At 41.0% G+C, this 23,305-nt stretch overlaps 1 protein-coding gene across 1 annotated transcript in view; it reads right to left on the reverse strand.

Annotated features, from left to right (window-relative positions):
* shisa4.S (shisa family member 4 S homeolog) overlaps window positions 1-23,305 on the reverse strand; it is a 29,695-nt gene that overhangs the window by 4,685 nt on the left and 1,705 nt on the right. The window contains exons 2-4 of the mRNA NM_001096205.1: window positions 15,626-15,797; window positions 12,457-12,584; window positions 3,183-3,431 (exon numbers count right to left, since the gene is read on the reverse strand). Coding sequence (NP_001089674.1) covers window positions 3,183-3,431; window positions 12,457-12,584; window positions 15,626-15,797 — 549 coding nt within the window. The remainder of the gene's footprint in view (window positions 1-3,182; window positions 3,432-12,456; window positions 12,585-15,625; window positions 15,798-23,305) is intronic.

Here is a 23,305-nt window from a genome sequence, read left to right on the forward strand (position 1 = left end):
TTTCATGTTGACGGGGGATGGCCAGGAAAAAAAGAAAATTCATATCATACTTACCGGAATTTTCTATTCCTGGCCTCCCCGTCAACATGCCCTCCCTATGGTGGCTTTATAAACAGACTGATGTGAGCCAGGATGGGGTGGGCTTTATGGGTTCTTAGAAATTAACTATCTTCTGCCAAGGCTGGGAGTAGCAGGAGATTAACCCATTAGTGAATTTTCATGTTGACGGGGAGGATGGCCAGGAAAAGAAAATTCCGGTAAGTATGATATGAATTTTCTTTTTACCTTAGTTTTTGTTTGTGCAAACATAATATATCTTTTGCGAAACCAGAAACTGTTTAGCGACCACTTCTGACAGTGTAAGAAAGATTGCAAATTTTATAGTTTGTGCCAGTGTGCAGTGTATGCAATAAAACTTCTTTCTGAAAAAGTTAATATGTTTGCTCCAACATCTTCAAGCACTTCTGCAATGAGCAATGTGGAATTAAAATTCACAATGCAATAACAGTCTAATGACACATTGCGAAATGCAAATTTTATTCTTATTTGTGCAAATTGTTTTTCTCTTTGTCATTTTATTACATTTCCCCCTATCTGTCTTGTTAAGAAAACAACCACTAGCACCAGAGTCAATTATTGCTGGCAGCTCCACGGTCTGGTCTCCCTACTGAAAAGCAAGACAAAAAGTAAGTAAGGAAGCATAACTAGAGCCTGGGCCTTCATTTCAGGCTTCTTACCTGGTAGAGAGGGACAGGCAGAACAGTTGTGAAGAAGGTGGCCTACCAGGCCACAATAGAGGCAAAGATTCATCCTTCTTTGCCAAAGATGCTCCTCAGGAGTGAGTGGTGCCCTGATGGCACCAAATTGCATATGCTCAGAATCTGGATGAATGCTCTCGGGAATATGGCGAATTGGTGGAGGAACCACACAGAACAGGAATGGCTAGACCATTCAGATCTTCTTTCTCATAGTCTTTGATTGAGCCGAATAGAAAATAGTTAGAAGAATCGAGTCCTCCAAAGAGTCTGGTACTCCAATTCAACCAATTTCATTCTTCAGACAGGAGAGACTTAACCAAGGACTTAACTTGATCCTGACTTGGATCTGTCTGTGGTCAGACAGATCCAAGTCAGGACAGGCAGCGGAGATACAGAAAAATAAACCAGCCAGAGGTCAGGTCAAGCAGCAGACAGGTAAGGAGCCAAAACAGGTATGAAGAAGAAGCGGGGCCAACTGGCACTCAAACCGATCCACAGGACCAAAGAAAATTATTTAAAAATATATATATTTTATTTGTACAAAGTTAGAAAAATGTATATTTGCATCTCCATCCACCCTACGCGTTTCGCACCAACTTGGGGCACTTAGTCATGGACTCTATCACTAAGTGCCCCAAGTGGGTGTGAAACGCGTAGGGCAAGTGGAGATGCAAATATATTTTTTTAACTTTGTACAATTAAAATATATATTTTTTAACAAATTTTCTTTAGTCCTGTGTATCGCTTTGAGTGCCGGTTGGCCCCACTTCTTCTTCATACCCTTGCTGTACCGCTCCCTAAAGCTGGGGGTCTGGGGCTGGTGCGGACCACACTAACTATTTGGTGAGTCATTTACAATTTATTCTGGGGCACCTTGTATTTCCAAACTACTGTAAGGATCCAAAACAGGCAGAGTTGTAACTCAAGAAATCACAATCAATATACAGAGTGTGTAAGGAGAAGGCAGAACACTGCAATAAGCCAGTAGCACTTAGGGGAAAAGGGCACCAAAGCCAGAGGGGAACTGGTGTCAGAAGGTGTCCCAGTTGTGTCAGGACACACGCAAGTTGTGTCAGAACACACGTGTTGTATCACCACGTGTGCGCAGTTGCATTGATGCTAGTACAGTAGCATAACTTTGAGCCTGTTTTTAAGCACCCCCTTGGAGCAAGGACGCACAAGGTAGGAATGGTAAGTAACCTTACAGGTTGGTGGCCTTTTGTTTTGGGAGGATGTGTTGTTGCTATGTGTTTTCTTCAGTCACAGTTAATTTTGTCTGCCCCCAGGTTGGTATGCTATCATACTTTGTTACCAAGCTAGTTTATCTTTATTTATTTTTACTTCTTACACCTGACTTAACAATATCGAATCTGCTCACTAAAGGCTATTTGCATGATTATGTGAATAGGTAATACTATTTTTGGGTGGAATTATATGTATTCTTGATTTTCAGAGGATCCTTCATTCATTAGCAGTCCACTGAAGAGACCATTGTCCATTGGAAAAAGATGAAGACAAAAAACTATATTTCATTTAAGACTTAATGAGTATTTACCAGCCCAAGTTCCCAGAACTGGGGGAGGACCAGTCCCGGACTGGCAATCTGTACATTCTGGAAAATGCCAGAGTGGCTGCTGTACGATACCATAGATCACTATTTATTGGGCTGGTGGGGCTGTTCTAGCATCGGTGCACCTGATGCTAGGACCAGGACCTAGCATCAGGACCTATTTTAAATCCCAGTCCAGGCCTGGGGAGGACTATGGAGCATATTTATCTAAAGGTTAAAATAAAGCTCATCACAGTTTGTCAAAAGAAAATTCACAGCTCTTTTTTCATTTCTATGGGAATTCTTTAGAACCATATATATTGATGGTAGAAAGTGAGAGTTCACCCTGTATATGCTATACAGATGAATAGATAGCTGTGAAACTTGCATCTGACTGTGACCTGTATTTTATATATTCATTAATGTAAATCTTTTTTAAGATTTTGGGTGGCCTACACACAATTGTGACTATTCTCTCGAATTTTGGATTACTTAAAATCACCCACATTTTTCCACAGGGGACTTTCACACTGTACTGTACTGAAACAGGGGAAGGAGCAAACACCTAGGTGACCATTATGTTTAAGGCTGCTGGCATGTCCATATCTCCAATAAATCATCAAGCTTCTTAGCATTTAGAGTATTTAAGAAAAACTATGCCTAGAATGAATACTTAGCCAACAGGTAATTTGTTCTATAACAAGTGACCTATTTAAAGAATATTATCAAATGGGAATATGTATTGGTAAATATTGCCCTGTGGTGTTTTCCCTTTGGTCACCACTTTTTAATATTGTGTATGTTCCCTCAGAGGTCACATGACAGGATATGAATCAGATTCTTACTGAAACAGGATAAAATATGTTTTTCCTTACCATTTGGGTTGTAGGGCTGTGGAGCTGTAGGGTACATTGGATACTGGGGACTGGGCCCATTTCCTTGGAACACTGGCACAGGTCCATATCCTGTTTGGGATGGGACAAGATTAGGATCCATTTGATACGGGACAAGATTAGGATCCATTTGATACGAAGGCTGCACAGGATATGGAGGGCATGTAGGTTGTCTAGGATAGGGTGGTTGCTGCTGTTGTTGAGGGATTCCAGACATATATATTTCTTGGGCTAAAAAAGAAGAAGAAGTAAATGATCTATGATAAAATAAAAAGCAATATAATAAAACTATACCGTGAGCTATTTAACCCAAGCCGTAATTTGGTTCTTCATGCCTTAAGTCTTCAAGAAATTCATTTAAACATTAAATGAACCCAATAGGCTGGTTTTGTTTCCAATAAGGATTAATTATATCTTAGTTGTGATCATGTACAAGGTACTGTTTTATTATTACAGAGAAAAAGGAAATCATTTTTACAAATTTGGATTATTTGAATAAAATGGAGTCTATGGGAGACAGCCATTCCGTAATTCGGAGCTTTCTGGATATTGGGTTTCCGGATAAGGGATCCTATACCTGTATATCTCATTTACTTCATGTTAAATGTTTACTGAAATAGAAAAATGCACACACCAGTCATGTTATCCATCTTTTTATGTATAAGTGACAATTCCCCTGTAACTGGGTAAAGTCTCATAACCAATGCCTACTCACTGATACAGCCCTCCTGTTTCCCCATTTGAATGCAGCTCTGTGACAAACCTGCTGTCAGAAAATGCTGGGATCTGTAGTACAACAGCTGGTGGAAAATGGCAGGTTGTAGTCTTAGGAGACATTAGAGCTCTCTTACGGCCAAAAATGCAGTGAGCAAAATGCACTTTCCCAGCAGTGAGTTGTGAGTAAAAGCAGTTCCCCTAAAAGTAGAAGCGGCAAAGATTGATTCTCTCACTTACGTACAGTAGTGCTGTGCACAGATCGGCCCTGCTTTTCATTTTTTTTTTAAAACTGTTTTATTTGCACACATGCTAGCAGATTTGTACATAGGCAGCAGAAGATGGTTTTGACAGGGGAGGCCAGGATGAAGGGCACATGTGACGCGCGTACAAAAATTTGGCCATGCCCCTTTTTTGGTCACTCCCTTTGGGCTCCACCCCCTTTCCTGTGTGCTTTCACTGAATTTTCAGGAAAATCAAACCATAGCAGTGGGGGCAAAATTTGCTTAAAGTCTGGCACTGCAGGAAGGGGGTATTAACACCACATGCACAATTTTAACTGAGAGCTGTGAATGCTGCACTACAAGCACATTATGGGGAAAAAGATTCTGGCACCTAAAGTACATTACATGCAGAGACTGTGGGGTACTCAAAAGACATAAAGGAGCAGTAGGTACTGAACTCCCAAGAACATAATATAGAGAAGGCACCACAAGCACTATAAAGAACATTATATAGTAAGAACCCGAGGCACTGGCACACCAAATACATACATATAGAGCAATGGACAACAGCCACACAAGCAGTAACATAGAGAGATTACTGACAGGCCAAGCAAAATAAAAAAGTACAAGAATGCATTATATAGTAAGAATCAGTGAGCAAAGGCACTCTCCCAAGTTCTAGCACCTCCCCATGCACTGCCTCACACTATTGCTCTGCCAAAATGCAAGGTATGAGGAACTGTAGGCCTGGAGCAGTGTGTAACCTGTAGTAGGGAAAGCCATGAAGTGACTGCATTAGTAATGTGAAAAATCTCTCACTACATGGATACCTTTTCTGCTAGTTAGACAGCAATGTTATATTATTATGGGGCAGTTGTACAAATTTTCCAATCCCACAGCATCAGCATAATAATTATATATAAACATAGTAATTTAGGTTGAAAAAAGACACGTGTCTAGCCTTTTGGCCTAAGTAAAACCTGTCTAACTTCTAGCTGATACAAAGGAAGGAGAACAGCCCCTTCTAAAGCTTATCCAATTTGCTTCAAAAAATGTCTTCCTGACTCCAAGATGCAATTAGATCATTTTCTGGATTAACTTTGTACTAAAATCTGTAACCCTGTATTTTCTGTATACCCCCCGCCCAGAAAGCAGGATGGCACAGTAGAAATTCCATGTATAAAATACCCCTAGATCTCATAGCAGAATGGCAACTTAATTTATAAATCCCCCAGAATTCACAGCATAATTGCAACTTCATTTATAAATAACCCCAGAATTCATAGTAGAATGCCAATTCCATGTATAAATACCCCCAGAATCCAAAGTAGGATGGCACAGTGCAATTCCATGTATAAATGTCCCCAGAATTCATGACAGGATGGTACCATGGTAATTCCATGTATAAAACTCCCCAGAACCCATAGCAGGATGGCAAAGGGGCAACTCCATGTATAAATACCCCACAGAACCCATAGAAGGAGAAGAGAAAAGTAGATGAGCACATTGACAAATTGGCAATGATCAGCCACTCACCCTCACCAATGGGTGTTAAAGGGGTTGTTCACTTTTGAGAATACTTTAAGTATGATGTACAGAATAGCATTCTGAGACAATTTGCAATTAGTTTACATCTTTTATTATTTATGTTTTTTTTAGTTATTTAGCTTTTTTTTCAGCAGCTCTCCAGTTTGCAAATTTAATCTGGTCGCTAGGGTACAAATTACTGATTTGAATAATAGACTCGAATATGAATAAGAGAGAGAAAAAATCTCTAACGGAAAAACTATTCGCAATGCGAAAAGTTATGCCTTTGCGCGAACAAATTTTGCTTTGTGCGAATTTAATATAGCTTTTGCGAGCCCGGAAACTGTTTAGCGAACACTTCCGACAGTGAAAGACCGTTTGCGAATTTTATAGTTTGCGCCAATGCACAGTCAATGTAATAAAACTTCTTACTGAAAAAGTCGTTATGTTTGCTCCAAAAGATTACGACACCTTCAAGCACTTCTTATGAGTGCGCAATTAAAATTCGCAATGCGCAATTAAAATTCGCAATGCAATAACAGTTTAAGGAACAATATTACATTGCGAGCTGTGGATTTTTAGTCTTATTGGTGCGAATTGTTTTGCTCTTTGCGACTTTTATTACATTCCCCTGATAGGGTTCTAGTTGTCTGCTGTTCCTTTTATTCCTGTCGCCTGCGTTTACATTATAATACATTTATAATAAGTTAGGGCCAGGGATTGAGACCTTAGCACAGTATTTCCATTTAAATTGTGCCAATACATGTATATTAGAGTCCAGGTATAAGATATATCTGTTACAATGGAAGATGCATGCATCTTCACGTTTTACAAATATATAAGGGATTTTTCTTTAGATAGCATTATTTACCATTAAAATAATCACATGCAATGACGAGTATTGTACTGTAAGATGCATGAGAGGGATGAGAGGCAAAGTTGCATTTGCCGATTTGCACTGCACAGAGACAACGTTGGATACTGCGCTCTATTTGCATGTATGGCACGCATGTGCAGGCCTATCCATGCATTCCTATGTACTCCTTGCTGACAGGCGCCAACGCAATGCTCGCTTCTCTTCCGGACTGCAGCTGTGCGGCAGGCGGGGCTTCCTTTCATTCACTGGCCACTTCAACTTTACCGGCTTGGAGGGGGGTGGTGCAAAATGAAAGTGGACCGGCTGGGTAAGGGAGCCAGCCCAGACACGCACCAGCTCAAAAGAAAAAAGGCAAAAAAAAGCTGTAAAAAAAATAATTTTTTTAAAAAAAAAAAACGATTTCAAAATGGAGGAGGAAAATTCTGGGGGGCTACGGCCCCTGTGGCCCCCCCGGTTCTGAAGCCTATGGATTTGTACACATTAATGACAATTTACATTTATAGGTTCAGTTGTTCTAGGTTATAGCTCAAATATAATATCTTCTTAAGTATGAATGCCCAGAGCAGACCCTATCTTTCGCTATCACATCATATCAAGTTTGTATTAGCTTGCCTTTTAAGCATTTGATTTAAGAATGGAGAAAGGAGGTGTTTATATGCTGGTTATGCACATAAGTTGATCAAACTGTGGCGCAAGTTATTAAAAGAGACAATGATTGGGTTGTTACTGTCTCTACATTGTAGTATTTACAGGGTAAAGGCAATTTAAGCATATGTGTAGCATACCTGAGACTTAGTGGTGAGCATAGTGCTAATATTTAATGTCTGACATATTTTAGCAGGATGATGTACATCCTATGATGCATGAATCTTTGTGCAATTTTTAAACAAACATAGAGAAAGGAAATAGAAGTTTCAGAGATGTAGAAATGAAAGGAAGAGAAAAGAAAAGTTGGAGAATAAGAAAATAGTGTTTAGAATACATCCTTACAGAAGTTGGGACTTTCAGTTTATCTCAGCCAAATAGATGTTATGCGGATAGTGATAACATATGAAAGAGATAAGCATATGGTTGAGTTCACGTAGTTTGCAATACAAGTCTTGCATTCTGTCTATATATTTACAGACATAGCATCGCCCAACTTAGTTATTAACCTATATAACACAATTTATAACAATTTAACAGCATCGGCACAGTTAAGAAATGTGGTATTTACCGAGGCCCTTGAGAAATACCACTTCAGTAACATATTTTGGAGTATTAATTCACAGAGCAGTGCAACAGAGGTGGAAATTTTTTCATGTTGGGTTGGTTATGAAGCAGACCTGGCTGATTAGACATGGTTTCAGGCGTTTCCAAGGGTTTCTTTTATTAGTGTTCCACTCCCCCTCGATAATGGTTCCCCATCCTCCATCAAAGGGGTATCCAGCTTGCATGTGTATATGGCAGTGGCAGATTCAGCTGATGTGATGGTTAATTTGACCATTTCGTGGGGTAGTCTTGCATTATAAAGTTGCATTCCTGTGTTGTGATTGATGATAGTAGTCTGCAAAACGTGTAGTCAGCTGGGGTTAGTGAGTTGCCATAAATTTGTTTCTTAGACTCTTCTTAAGAGTTTCCACAATCCTCCAACTTAAAGGGGAAGGAAACCTAGCCGGCGCAAACCCCCCACCCCCCCTCCCGTTTGTTGCCCACCCTCCCTCCTCCCCTGGCCTACCCGTCCCGCTGGGCAAATGCCCCTAACTTGTTACTTACCCTTCTGCGCAGGTCCAGTCCAGGGAGTTCACCGACGACATCTTCTTCCACGCAATCTTCTTCCTGCTTTGAACGGCGAATGCGCAGTAGGATCATTTCGCCGGTACGATCTACTGCGCATGCGCGTGACTTTTGGCACATGCGCGGTAGATCCGTACCGGCGAAATGATCCTACTGCGCATGCGCCAAAATGCCGTTCACAGCAGGAAGAAGATCACGTGGAAGAAGATGTCGTCGGTGAACTCCCTGGACTGGACCTGCGCAGAAGGGTAAGTAACAAGTTAGGGGCATTTGCCCAGCGGGACGGGTAGGCCAGGGGGGAGGAAGGAGGGTGGGCAACAAACAGGAGGGGGGGTGGGGGGGGTTTGCGCCGACTAGGTTTCCTTCCCCTTTAAGCAAGACACTACAGGCCTGTATCCATGAGAGTCTGTAAGTCATCAACCTGTAATTTGCTTTTGATCTCTCCCTGCAATTTTAATAGCCTATCTGTTTGGGACCTGTACAGGTTCTCAGTTACTGCAGCTCTAGCTGTAGCTGTAGTCATTTATCAGTGGGCTCCTTCTGTGTATTATTATTATTATTAACATGTATTTATAGAGCGCCAACATATTTTGCAGTGCTGTAAAGTAAATGTGTTTATACAACTAAATCACATGAATTACATACGTAGAACATATAGTTACATACATCATGACCAATACCGGTACAAAAGGTGAAGAAGGCAAAAGAGCTTACAATCTAAAGGGAAGGGAATAAAACACAAGTTGTGGGAGTGGGCAAGATCAGAATTAAGTGGGTGAGAGATGTAGTATGTGGTATTTTATTTGGTAGTTAAAGGAAAATTCAACTCTTTAGCAAAAAAAAACCCTACACCCCACTCCACATACTCCCCCTCCCTCCTCCCCCCAGCCTTATTCCCCCCCCCCGAGAAATGCCCCTAACTTTTTACTTACCCCTCGGCGCAGATCCAGGGATCAGAGTTTCACGCAGCCATCTTTCGGATCTTCGTTAAGACCTGGAAGAGCCGGAGACCGCCGAAGCGGCACAGTTGGAGCAAATTACCGGTTTGCAACAACTGCGCATGCACTGAAATAGACGGAAATTGCAGAAATACGAAGACCCGGAAGATGGCTGCAGTGAACTCCAATGCCTGAATTAGGGGCATTTCCCGGGGGGGGGGGCAGTTAGGCAGGGGGGAGGAGGGAGGAAGGAGGGGGGTATCTACGTGGGGTGGGGGTAGGGTTTTTTTTGCTAAAGGGTTGAATTCTCCTTTAAGCAGAGTGAGGGTAGGCTTCTCTAAATAAGTGTGTTTTAAGATATATTTAGAAAGCAGAAAGGTTGGGAGAAAGTCGGACAGACTGTGGGAGAGAATTCCAGAGGAGGGGTACAGCCCTTGCAAAGTCTTGAATGCGAGGGTGTCAGGAGGTAATGAGAGAGGAGAAGATTTCAGGAGCAGGTCAGTAGAGGAGCGTAGTAAGCGGATTGGGTAAGCCTGCATGTGCCTCGCATGTGAGGGGGAACAGGGGTTTCCGTGTGATGTTTGTGGGCACTAGGACCCAGCAGCGCGCCATTGGTGGGCGCTAGGACCCAGCGGCGCAGTTCGGCCTCGGGGCTCCGGAGGCAAAAATCCACCCCCTGGGGATTGGCAGAGTGGCATGGCAGAGAAGGAACGGTTGCTGAGGTTTATGAGTCTTGCAGCAGTGTTCATTATGGACTGGAGACAGTCTCTGGCGGGGAAGGCCAATTAAAAGAGTTACAGTAGACTAGACGTGACATGATGAGAGAGTGAATAAGAATTTTGGCAGCATCTTGGGTGATAAATGATTGTATTTTGGATATGTTCATTAGGTGGAAGTGACATGATTTAAAAAGTGACCACATATGAGGAGTGAAGGACAGGGCAGAATCTAGGATAACCCCAAGGCACCGGGCCAGGGAAAACGGGGTGATAGTGGAATTGTTAGCTATGATGGATACTTCCGGAATGTTACAGGTGTTGGACAAAAGAGAATCATTTTAGTTTTAGAAAAGTTTCATTTAAGGTAGCATTGCAACATCCAAGTAGAGAAAGCGAACAGGCAGGAGGAGACCCGAGTTAGGAATTCTGGGTTGAGATCAGGAGAGGAGAGATAGATCTGTGTATCATCAGCATAGAGGTGGTAGTTGAAACCATACAAGTTGATAAGTTTGCAGAGGGAGAATAATTAGGAGCCCAGGACAGAGCCTTGAAAAACCCCAACAGAAAGAGGTATTGGAGAAGATGCTACTCCATTGTAGGAGACACTGAAGGAAAGCAAGAGATTAAATAGATGACTTTAAAGGAACAGTAACGTCAAAAAATAAAAGTGTTTTAAAGTAACGAAAATATAATGCAATGTTGCCCTGCACTTGTAAAACTGATGTGTTTGCTTCAGAAACACTACTATTGTTTATATAAATAAGCTGCTGTGTAGCAATGGGGGCAGCCATTCAAAGGAGAAAAAGCTCAAGTTACACAGCAGATAGCAAATAATCTCTGTCTGTCTAATGGTGTTATCTGTTATCCTTTAGTTAACCTGTGCCATACAGTAAATGATATTTTCATTATTTTAAAACACTTAAATTTTTTGGTGTTACTGTTCCTTTAAGGAGAATTCAACCCCCCAACTAATAAAAAACCCTACCCCCTACCCTACATAGTCTCCCTTCCTGCCCCCCCCACAGGTGTTAACATCTGCAGGGCCGCCATCAGGGGGGGACAGGGGGGAGAGTTGTAGGGGGCCCCTGAGGGTAAGGGGGGCCTGGCCACGCAGCACTTACTTGATTAGCCGGGCCCTGCTGTTTTCTGAGAGCTACCAACTTCGGGAAGGCAGGACAGGAGCACAGGGGGAGGTATCTTCTGTCCATTACTTTCCCTTATTGGTCACAGAGTTTAAGTCCCAGCTGAGCAGCTCAGGGATTGAATAGCTAAGGTTTAAACTTCCCCTCCAGCTCATCCAATCACCATGCAGCTTAACCGGGACTTGAAATTCTGTGACAACAAGGGAAGAAAATGCTGTCACTGGAAGAAGAGGCAGCCACCTGTGCTCCCCTACTCCCTTCTGAAGTTGGCAGTTCACTGACAGCAGGTGGGCCACATTAATGAAGTAAGTGCAACATGGCAGGGCCCCCCTAAAGGTAACCCTTTGTGGTCCCTGTTGTGTGTTGGGCACCAATTTTGTTTTAAACTTCTGGGGGGGGGGGGGCAAGTTTTTTTATAATCCGTTTAAGGGGGGCCCTGGCCACCAATGTTCTTATAATGAAGGCCTCTGATGCCATCTTAAACTATTGTGCTGTGGCCTGTAATTTACTTCTGCCTGGCATTCTGGGTGATAAGAAGAGTGTATAGTAGGGGAATTTGCTCTTCTTCCCTTTAGGGTCGCGGTCAGGCTCCTAATAGGTCTCGATCGGGTCAGTAAGCAGATAGCCAAGTCGCCCTGGAGCTCTGTGCAGCACGTCATCCTCTGATGGCTGCTTAAACCGGAAGCCCTGCTTCTATTTCAAATCGGGTGCTGGCGCACCTAATGATGCAGGGGAACCCTGGAGCGATTGCTAACTCACGTGGCAGTAGCTCCAGACTTCCCATTAGTGCCCTGCATCAATTGCCACAATTCAGTTGCACCAAAAGAAAATGGCGTACTTGTCACTCACGCTGAACACCGGAAATAATACTAGGCAGACTGAGAAAATATTCTGTGCAATCCTGGACACATGCACATGTAATTGTGCTCATTTTGACAAAACACACGCATCTGCAGTAGGTGCAGCACAGTTTCACCAAGTGATTCACTTGTGTCCATAATTGTGTCCATAATTATATTGGAATTCTGGGGAAAAACACTGCATTTTGGAAGAAAAATATGAAGATGGTGCTTGAAATTGCACTTTGCTCACAGCACTTGCGGATGTAGCAAAGCCCTATTTAGGGCTGGACTGAGCTGGTGGGACACTGGGTAAAAAAAAACCCTCTGGGTGTGTGGGCCAGGGGGGGGTTGCACCTGGAGGGCCATGCAGATTGACACTGGCCCTATTGTTATAACACATAATCAGAATGGCAAAGGTTTTTAGAGCTATATTTTCACTGCATAACTGACCTCACTTAGGTTGTTACTAATTTATTTTTAAACTGGATTTTACTCACTGTGTGGAGTGGATCTGTGGCGACGTTGGTATAAATAGCAGCACGAGCAGCGGAAACAGCACATCGGTGCAATAATCACCACAAGAAAAAGAAGAACAGAAAATCCAATACCAACGATTGCCTTTGGACTGTCAAAGATGAAGTGGTTTAGTCTACAGTTCACATTTTAAAAAAAATAAACAGAAACATATGGAAAGGTAGAATTTCCAGTAACTCTAACAACCTCAAGATGATTCCACCTCCATATCGTATTGTGTTTTGGATTATTTGTATTTTTTAACTGTACTTATAAAAATATGCATAGTTACAGGCTATGGTGGTTTTTACAGTTTGATTTTGAAAAGGAGCAGGACAAGGGGTAAATAAATTGCAAGTTACATTTATTGATGCCATTTATTGAAGTTTGCATCCAAACATGTTTCTTGCCATTCCATTTAATTGTGCTAAGTGCCATTGTGTCTGTATTACCTATTCCACTGAATAGTGCACAATTCAGTCTGATTTCATCCTACAGCAGGATGAATTCGTGGTATAGCTATAGCTACTTCTGAATCGTCTTTGTTGCCCTTTTCATCAGTGACCTATTTTCTCTTTAGGAGTGGGCCTGAACAGTATGATGAGTAATAAAAAGTAGCAATAACAATACATTTGTAGCTTTACAGGGCTTTGTTTTTTTATGGGGTCAATGACCCCCATTTAAAAGATGGAAAGAGTCAGAAGAAGGCAAATAATTAAAACATCAAGGAAAAATTAAGGCAAACAAATGTTGCTCAGAATTAGCCATTCTTTAACATACTAAAAGTTAACTTAAAGTCAAACTATACTCAAAAACAAGGCATGTCTCTATAAAAATATAGATTTACAATAATAATAATTGTTTGCTAGGTTACTTGCTGTGTTATCCTACAAAACTAGGCTCATGCTCAATAAAAGCCAGACCCAGTTACCTTTTAGTGTGCATGCTCAGCCTTAGCAATCACAGCAAAAGCTGTGGCAGGACACAGTGAAACATGGCTGCTGCACTCAGATCCAGGAACAGCGGAGCAGGGGATTCTTTTGGTGGTCTCACGCAGAAGCACAGCAGAGCTTCCAGTTCATCTTCTGGCTCTTTGTATTGTCTTCTCAACGCTGATGTGCTCATGCGCAGTTGAAGTGGATTCCTGACTTGGCCTAACTGTGCATGCTACGGCAGGCTTTGTGTCGCTGAAGAGACCATATGAAAAAAAGGAAGATGGCGACTGGGAGCTCCATTGTGCTTTTTTGCATTTAAGGTTCAGATTTTTTCAATGCACATCGCGGGGAGGGAAATGGGCGGGGATGCCAGAAAGTTTAGAGGAAGCTTTTGGTGGTGGTGGTAGGGGTTAGTTCTCCTTTAAGTTAACTTTCAGTATGTTATAGAATTGCCATTTCTAAGCAACTTCTCAATTGGTCTTCAATTATTTGCCTTCTTCTTCTGACTCTTTACAGGTTTTAAATTGGGGTCAATGACCCCATCTAAAAACAAACGCTCTGTAGAAATTTTTTTGTTATTACTACATTTTACTATGTGTTTCTATCCAGGCCCTCGCCTATTCATGTTTCTGTCTCTTATTCAAATCAATTAATGGTTACTATGGTAATTTGGATCCTAGCAACGAGATTGCTGAAACTGCAAACTGGAGAGCTGCTGAATAAAAAGCAAAATAAGTCTCAATGTAGACACCTGAGTGCTTGCGTTAGAAGCCACTATCGCAGGTTCCCTAAGTTACCCTATATGGATATCTCCTCAACGCATAGAACAACACCCACTATTAGAACAGTACTGGAATCCTATCAGATGGTACATAAAATTTTGCAAACCAAACAACCTGTCTGGTCTAAATGGACCATCCTATGAGGCAATAAATACCTTCCGCATTTCAATTCAGTGCCTTATATTGCTAGGTGGTCTGCTGTGGGAATCAAAAACCTAGGAGAATTAGCTAAATTTGCTAAAAGTTGTCTACAATTCCTTGCCAAATTTTAACATGGAATTGGCACCCCATATAGCAATTATAATTCTGCAACCAAATATAAAAAACAAAACAAGTGGGATGGCAGCGTAAAATAGACAGTCTTTATATAAAGTATGCAGAGCTATCAACTCCACCGTTTCATAGGGAGTTACCCAATTCTGACCTCCTCTCCACTGCCTATGCACTCCTATGACACCACTGGCCTGAATATCACTTTTTCTGGGTTTTTTTTTACAGTATATAGACTGTCTCTTTTGCTTTGCCATCCTGTATTTTGCCCCAACAACACTTTTAAATTGCTGGAAATTGTTTGGACTGTAACGAAAACAAACCTAAAATCTGTTTTTATTACAATTAGAACCTGCATTATTTCCTGTCAGGTGATTTCTGAGGGAACACACAAACTATCACAAAATGCTGGCTCAAGGGAAACGATGTAAAAGGGCAATATGTATTGACAACATGGCCAGAACTAGGGGTAGGCAGAAGAGACACATGCCTAAGGCACAGCAGCAGGGGGCGCAAGGCACATACCTTTTTGCTGCCTACCCCTGTTCAGGCCTTGTTCCCTCAACGGCAGCTACTTACTCTCTGCAGCGCTGCTCCCTGTCGGGTTGCTATAACGTGCACTTTATCTTGCATGTTTGAGCGATGTGCTGCAATCTTGCGCACGCACATGCACACGGTGGGGCTGAGAGCTGCCTGGCCAGGTTGCCTAGGGAGCCCAACTGACTTGGTCCGCATCTGGGATACAAAATATAAAGCGTCTGCTGGATAAGTATTCATTCTGAAGTATTACATCTAAAGGAATTGGGATTTTCTCACTTCCCTACATTGCTCGCTGTCAAGGTTACAAATCTCAAATGGTTGCCCTTTTTTTTGCCACCACTGGGATCACCTGACCATACTTGGGAAGGGTGGGAGCTACAACATGGAGCTGGCCACTGCTCCTGTATAAACTATAGCAAAAGAGGGAATGTTGTACTCACCACTATTTTTTCATAAATTAGTCCAGAGGACCTCTTGTCTTTCCCTATCTTTACACCAATAAAAGTAATTTGTAATGCAATGAACTGATGTCTTTTTTTAAAGTAATCCAAAATATAAAGATAGAATAGAGGTAAGGCTGAGAGAAGAGATAGAGTTTAAATAATTGATTTGGATATGTCATCCACCTTAGTGTAATACATGCTTTCTGCTCCCTCTCACTGATATGTTGAAGGGGGTTTATGCAGCAAAATCTCTCGTGGCAGCTCCCACAGCAGAATGTGAATGCATAACAATCAAATCCAGGATGCCAGGCTCCATTTCTGTCTGCATACCAGAGGCAATCTCTATCTGCTAAGACTGCAAAATAAAAAAAAATAATTGAAAATAGTTACATATGAATGCTATAAATTATGTAAAATCAAATGTAACATGAAATGCAGAATAAACACTGTCTTTAAACCATAAATCATTTAAGGCAACAACAAAAATATATGGCTTTGTAATAACAAAAAACTGTAAAGATTGTTGTAACTGAGCAATCAACAAAAGTGTCACCACCACAATTTGCCCCTGGACAAAAAAAGGGGAATCAACAAAAGAGCTTTTCAAGCCAATAAAAAAACAATTGACATAAAACTGATCGTTTCTCTTTTAGCTAATGTTTAGTATGTTATAGAATGCCCTATTCTTAGCAACTTCCTTTTCTGCTTCTCTCTAACTTTCATATATGGAGATCAAAAATGTTTGCTCTGGGAGGCTACAATTTTAATAGTTGTTCTTACTTATCTTCTATTTAAACCCTCCCCTATTCATACTCCAGTTTTTAACTTAAACCACTTCCTGGTTGCTAACTGATGTAGTAAAAAAGAAAAAATGTAGTACTCAGTAATAACAGTGTTTTTATTTTCAGTACCCGTTGTTTATCAGGCGCTACAAGAGTTGGAAAATAACTAGGAACGCACCAAATCTACTACTTAGGGATTTGGGCAGATCCCAAATCTTTCATGAATAATTTGACTGCATATGCATATTAAGATAAGGAAGGGTAAAAGCCAAAAAAAGTGTGTGAAGGGCGCAGAATAAAAATTGCTACTTCCTTGTGGATGTGAAGAAAGTTTTTAAGAATCTGGATTCCAGGCAATTGATTATTAGTGTAGAGTGCTCCTTCCAGAATTGTATTATATACAGTAATTATATATTGCATACCTCCCAACATTTTGGAAATAAAAAGAGGGACAAAAAAGTTGCCGCGGTGTAATTTTTTTGACCACACCCATTCTTGTGGCCACACCCCCTAATTACCATGTTCATTTTATAAAATTTCGCTGGTTATAAAAATTTGAACATATTTCTGTGGTTTTTTTCAGTTATTACAGTTTTGCTAATGAAGGTGAATTGCCCTTTAAGCTGTGAGTCTAACTTTTCCCTAGGGACCTGTTATCTTATATTGTTACAATTACTTATTTGATTATCTAGATTTCTTATCTAGATACTAGATACATTTGGATTGTTACAAATGTAGCTTATCTTCTGTTGTGGCTGTTCTGGGCTCTCTGCCAAAAGCCAATTAAGTTAGAAACTTTGTTTTTTTTCTGGCTGTTCAGTGCAGAGAAAAACTGGACTTTCCAGTACAAATGAGGGACTGCAGGTTGAGCTATCAAAAGAGGGACTGTCCATCTAAAAACGGGACAGTTGGGAGGTATGTATATTGTGAGTGTATTAATAGTTCTCTATCGGCATGCATACAGGGCAGCCATCAGGGGGGGACAGGGGGGAGAGTTGTAGGGGGCCCGAGGGTAAGGGGGGCCCGGCCACGCCACACTTACTTGATTATCCGGGCCCCCCATCTTTCTGAGAGCTGCTGACTTTGGGATGACATGGACGTTTAAGGGGCCTGGCCACCAATTTTCTCCTAATGTGGGGGGGGGGGCCTGGCCACCAATTTTTTTTTCTCATGTGGGGTCTAAGCCACCAATATTTTTTAATGTGGGGCCCTGGCCACAAATGTTTTTTTTATGGGGGGCCCTGACCACAAATATCTTTTTATTTTTTATTAACATGTGGGAACCCTAGCCACCAATATTTTTTTTGTTTTTTTACTGTGTGGTGGGGGGTGGACCTGTGGGGTGGGGAGGGCGGACCTGTAAGTGGGGCTTGCGGTGGGTGCAGCCCAGGGGGCCCAGGAAATTTTGTCGTATGGGGCCCTGCAATTTCTGATGGCGGTCCTGCATGTGTATTCCCTGAGGAAAGTTCCTGTGAGGAACTGAAACGTCGGATTTAATAAACCTACCCATTTTTTGACACTATATCTCGCCTGTTAAATCCTTGGAGTGCTGTCATCCTACATTCGTATTCATTCATTTCTTGGACTAGCACCCAGGTTATTTCTACCTCATGGTGTGCAGATTATACGCATTTTTATATATATATACATATACACACATATATGGGGGAGTCACTGTGGGTCATATGGAGGGTTTGAACCTGATGGACTTTTGCCATTTTTCACTCTAAATTAACGAACTATGAGGCCAATAAAAAGATAGTCTTAAAGGAATTGTACAGTGTAAAAAAGGAATTGTACAGTGTAAAAATAAAAACTGGGTAAATAGATGCTGTGCAAAATAAAAAATGTTTCTAATATAGTTAGTTAGCCAAAAATGTAATGTATAAAGGCTGGAGTGATTTGATGTATAACATGTCAGTCATAACACTACTTCCTGCTTTTCAGCTCTCTTGATTTACACTGACTGGTTACCCTGGTTACCAGGCAGTAACCATCAGAGACTTGAGGGGGGGCCACATGGGTCATATCTGTTGCTTTTGAATCTGAGCTGAATGCTGAGGATCAATTACAAACTCACTGAACAGAAATGTACCATGTGGCCCCCCTTCAAGTCGCTGACTAGCTCAGAGTTATAGAGCTGAAAAGCAGGAAGTTGGATTCTGGCTGTTTTATTAGACATCCAGTCACTCCAGCCTTTATACATTACATATTTGGCTAACTAACTATATTAGAAACATTTTTTATTTTGCACAGCCTATCTATTTACCAGATTTTTATTTTCACATTGAACTGTTCCTTTAAATAGTTTGTCAGGTTTTAGATGTGCATTTTGCTGATGTCTCAGTCAGCAACATAGTTACTGATTGCTCCTGGACTGAAATTCAAATTAGAGCCCAGAGAGAAAGGTCCAAATAGCCTCACACAAACTAAATATAAGAACTAGTCTACAGAGGATAGAGCAGCACCAACTTTCCAGAACACCCAGGTTGCTGGGGCCCAGAAGTAATTGTAATAGGTATAGCTCTTTATAATCCACACTGCTGAATTGTAATAATCAGTTCTTGACAGAGAAGAGTAAGCAACACGATTTCCCCAGGTTGGAAAAACATGCTACATAGCAAAGCAATCAAAACACTGGATATCAGCACAGAGCTATTTCAATTGACACACTAAAATGAGGGCAATAACATTAGTTGTACACACTTCACACATCTAAACTGTACCTATGAATAATTTACAAAGGAAAGTTGAAGACTGTAACAAGAGCCTGCTGTACAATATTTACAGAGATGCTTGACTACATCTTTCATTCATTGGAAAACTGACCCAAGACCACAATAGTCAATCTAATAATCTAATTCTAGAAAAAGGTATGCTTGGTATATTTTAATAAAACATTTGAACAAGGAATCTACCAGAATTTGCTTGGTTACAGTACTGTTGAGAGCTTTCCATTGTAGAGAATGTAAATATTTGGAACCATAGGGGTGCTTTTTAATTTTACCTACGGCTACAAAATAGACAATAGTGATAACTGCGTTTACTACGTGTGTTTCAGCGATGGCTACTTCTTGTGGTTACAAAATACCGTGCCATAGACAATACTGAGAACTGCTCTGTTAAAACACATGTAGTATCTTTGTAAAGACAAATATCATAATTGTCTATTTTGCAGCCAGTGCCGTAACTAGAGGGGGGCGGGCCCTGGTGCGTGACGTGCAGCCGGGCCCCGTCCCCCCTCCGTACACAACTTTTTTCACTGGCGAGCGGGCTGCGGGCCCTGGTCCGCTCGCACCCCCTGCTCCCCCGGTAGTTCCGCCACTGTTTGTAGCCATGACAAGTAGCTGCTACTAGTAGCTCTGTGTCTTCACCCTAGGATCCGGCTTTCACTTTTTCCCTTCACCCTGGTTCACGTGCAGGATAGGCAGTGTCGGACTGGCCCTCCGGGATACCAGCAAAACTCCCAGTGGACCCAGGTGTCAGTGGGCCTTCTTGCTTCTAACCATTTAGCCTATTTCATGGTCAATCCTTATTTCTTTAGGGGGGGGGAATGCTTAATAATGGAAGAGTATGGTAAGTAGATATAAAAGACTAGGAGAATAAAGAGTTTGGGTGTGAAGAGGAGAGGAGGAATAATAGTTTGGAAAGTGGGCCCATGGTCTAAGGTGTTCAGGTGGGCCCCTGGCAACCCAGTCCGACACTGAGGACAGGTAAGAGATTAGGGGGAGGGGCAGCATTAGGTCTGCCACCTCAGGCAGCAGGAAGACGAGAAGCACAATTGATCATCCAATTTATTCATCTTTGTGCATCAATATTGCCAACAGTCTATACCAAAAGGCAATGGCCAGTAATTCTGCAGTTTCCTATCAGGCATTGGGCTTGGTTCATAATATCATGATTGAGCATTTGATTATTTTAACAGATATAAACTAGTTGAAACCAATAAACTTTTTAAAACATAGTTAGGTCTTGTGTAGACACTAATACTAATAAAATAAATAAATAAAAAGATTTCCTGGCTCAACAACAGAAGAATAAGAGGGCAGTATTATGATTTGCACACCTTAGTTTTCAAAATGTTCTTCCAATTAAGATGCCAGAACCCATAACCTTAAGCAAAAGAAAGACAAAAATACATTTTCTATTGGCCAGCACAATATAAATGGTGATTAATGCACTGCCTGTCTATTAAGTATAGCGCACAAACTATGACCAAATTATACTTTGCTTATGCAGAACAGAGTGCATGGGAAGGAATTTCACATTTGCAAAGGTTTCTTATGTTTTGTTCCACTTTTGTGATTTCATAATGCCACATTGACAGTGTATAATTCTCCATGAAGCTGGCTTCATGTTAACTATGCATAATTGATTAAAATAATACAGTGGATGTTATAGTTCTCTGTTCTTCTACAAGAACCACTATACACTACATCAGGCCAGTATGTTGCATTGAATTGTGTCTAATAGGGCAGCACTCTTTTATATAAGACACCTATTCTGTATTTATATCCAGTTAAAAAGATGTGCTAGTCAGTGTCTTTGATGAGCATGTATCCAGGAAACGTTTTCTTAAAAGCTTTTTAAGATAATGGATCTGATCATATTTTTGAATATGTTCTTTGTTTTAAAGGGAAGGAATGGAACAATAGACTGTAGACAAAATACAATTTTACCTGTAATTTAAAATTGCTACACCATCTACCTAAAACTACATACAGAAGTTATAAAATATGTTTTAATTAATTACAGTTATTCAGGAAAAACACAGAAAATATGTGTCTCAAGATTTCAATAAATCACACACATGTAATTTTTTTTCTTCCCTCTAGTTGTTTGCATGAGCATATTTTAACAATATAGAGTTCATTGTATTCTATGGGGCAACAATCTCAGCTCAATCTAGTCAGTGGGTGACTCAGAATATGATTCATAAAGCTTTAATAAAAATTAATGTAAACAAGGCACCAGGACCAGATGGCATACACCCCTGGGTTCTAAGAGAACTTAGTTCAATTTTAGACCGGCCCCTATTTCTGATTTTCTCAGATTCGTTTTCATCTGGTATGGTACCTATGGATTGGAGAAAAGCTGAGGTCATTCCAGTACTTAAAAAGGGATTATGATCTCAGCCTGTATATAGGTAATTGTAGGCCAGTAAGTTTGACATCTGTGGTGGGCAAATAATTTGAAGGCTTGTAAAGGGATTCAAAATTGTGAAAAAAAATGAATGGCATAATGAGCAGCAATCAGCATGACTTTTTGAAGGATAGGTGATGTCAGACAAATTTGATTGCTTTTTATGATGAGGTAAGTAAGATGCTGGACAGTGGGGGGGCAGTAGATGGATTTTGCCAAAGCGTTTGATACCGTGCCTCACAAACAACTGCTTTCTAAACTAAGGTCTGTTCAGCTTAATGAAGTCGTTTGCACATGGATAGGGAACATGCTACAGGATCGGGTACAGAGGGTGGCTGTTACATTCTCTACTTGGACTATGGTTCTTAGTGGGGTCCCTCAGGGCTCACTATTGGGTCCACTTTTATTTAACTTGTTCATTTATGACTTAGCGGAGGTCTTGTAAGTAATGTATCAGTGTTTGCAGATGACACAAAACTATGCAGCCCAATAATTCCATCCATCTTGACAAACTGCCAATCTGGACAGCTATGTGGCAAATGAGATTCAATCTTGATAAATGTAAAGTCATGCACCTGGGATGTAAAAATATCCAAGCCACTTATACCCTAAATGGGACTGCACTAGCCATATTCATAATGAAAAGGACCTTGGAGTCCTTGTAGATAATAAACTTGGCTGTAGCAAGCAATACCAGTCAGCAGCATCAAGGGCAAATAAAGTCTTGAGCTTTATTAAAAGGGGAATTGATTCACAGGAGGATGGTTCATTCTTCCACTGTATAGAGCACTGGTAAGGCCCCATCTTTAATATGCCATGCAGTTTTGGTCTGCAGTGCTCAAACAGGACATTATTGAATTAGAGAGGGTACAGAGAAGGGCAACTAAGCTGGTAAAAGGTATGGAAAATCTTAGCTATGAGGAAAGACTGGCCAAATTGGGGTTGTTCGGGCTGGAGAGAAGGAGCTCAAGGTGTGATAAGGGGATCATATAATAATCTCTCTAATGCTTTATCAGTTGACACACGGCCACCCATTCCGATTAGAAGAAAGGATTCCGTCTAAATATTTGGAATGTTTTTTTTTACAGTGAGAGCTGTGAAGATGTGGAATTCTCTCCCTGAATCAGTTGTACAGGCTGATACATTAGATACTGTAGCTTAAAAAACGGGTTGGATGGCTTTTTAGCAAGTGAAGGAATTCAGGGGTATGGAAGATAGTAAAAGTTGATCCAGGGACTGGTCCGATTGCCATTTTGGAGTCAGGAAGGAATTTTTTCCTTCAAATGGTTTTTTTTGCCTTCTTCTGGATCAAGTATCCGTTTACAGGTTAAAATAGAGTTAAGAGGTTGAACTTGATTGATGTGTGTCTTTTTTCAACCTAACTTACTATGTTACGGAGTTACAGCACACATGCTACTCTAGGATAAATGTAATTTTAGCCTGCTACAATAGTTGGCTATTAATGGAACACTTAACTGGTCCTAAACACAGTCTAAATTACGGTACTAAAGCTTCATAGCTGACTGCTTGTCATACTGTAATGTATTGAGTGTAGATTGAGTAATCAATTATCACCCAGAAAGGCTATTGCATATTGTAAACACATATGTTTGCGTTTCTATGCTGATATCCCCTCTCTGTGTAGCTTCGCACAGGCAGACACTGTGCCTGTCAATGGATCTACACGGGTATGTGCATGAGAGAGGATTCTCTTTCCTCCACATATGTACAAAAAACATGTGGAGGAAAGCGTACAATCCACTATGTGTGCCATTGCCCTAAAAATCTGAATTTTAAAGGCAACCTATTTTATTATTATTATTATTATTAAAGAAATGATCTGGCAATACTACCAATAACCTAGAAAATTCATAATACAAGGCTGATTAGGGGAGCCCCTTCCATGAAGCAAATCGAGAAATTTGCTTCAAGCAGCAGC

The sequence above is a fragment of the Xenopus laevis genome, chromosome 2S, assembly GCF_017654675.1.
Source record: "Xenopus laevis strain J_2021 chromosome 2S, Xenopus_laevis_v10.1, whole genome shotgun sequence".
NCBI classification, from domain to species: domain Eukaryota; kingdom Metazoa; phylum Chordata; class Amphibia; order Anura; family Pipidae; genus Xenopus; species Xenopus laevis.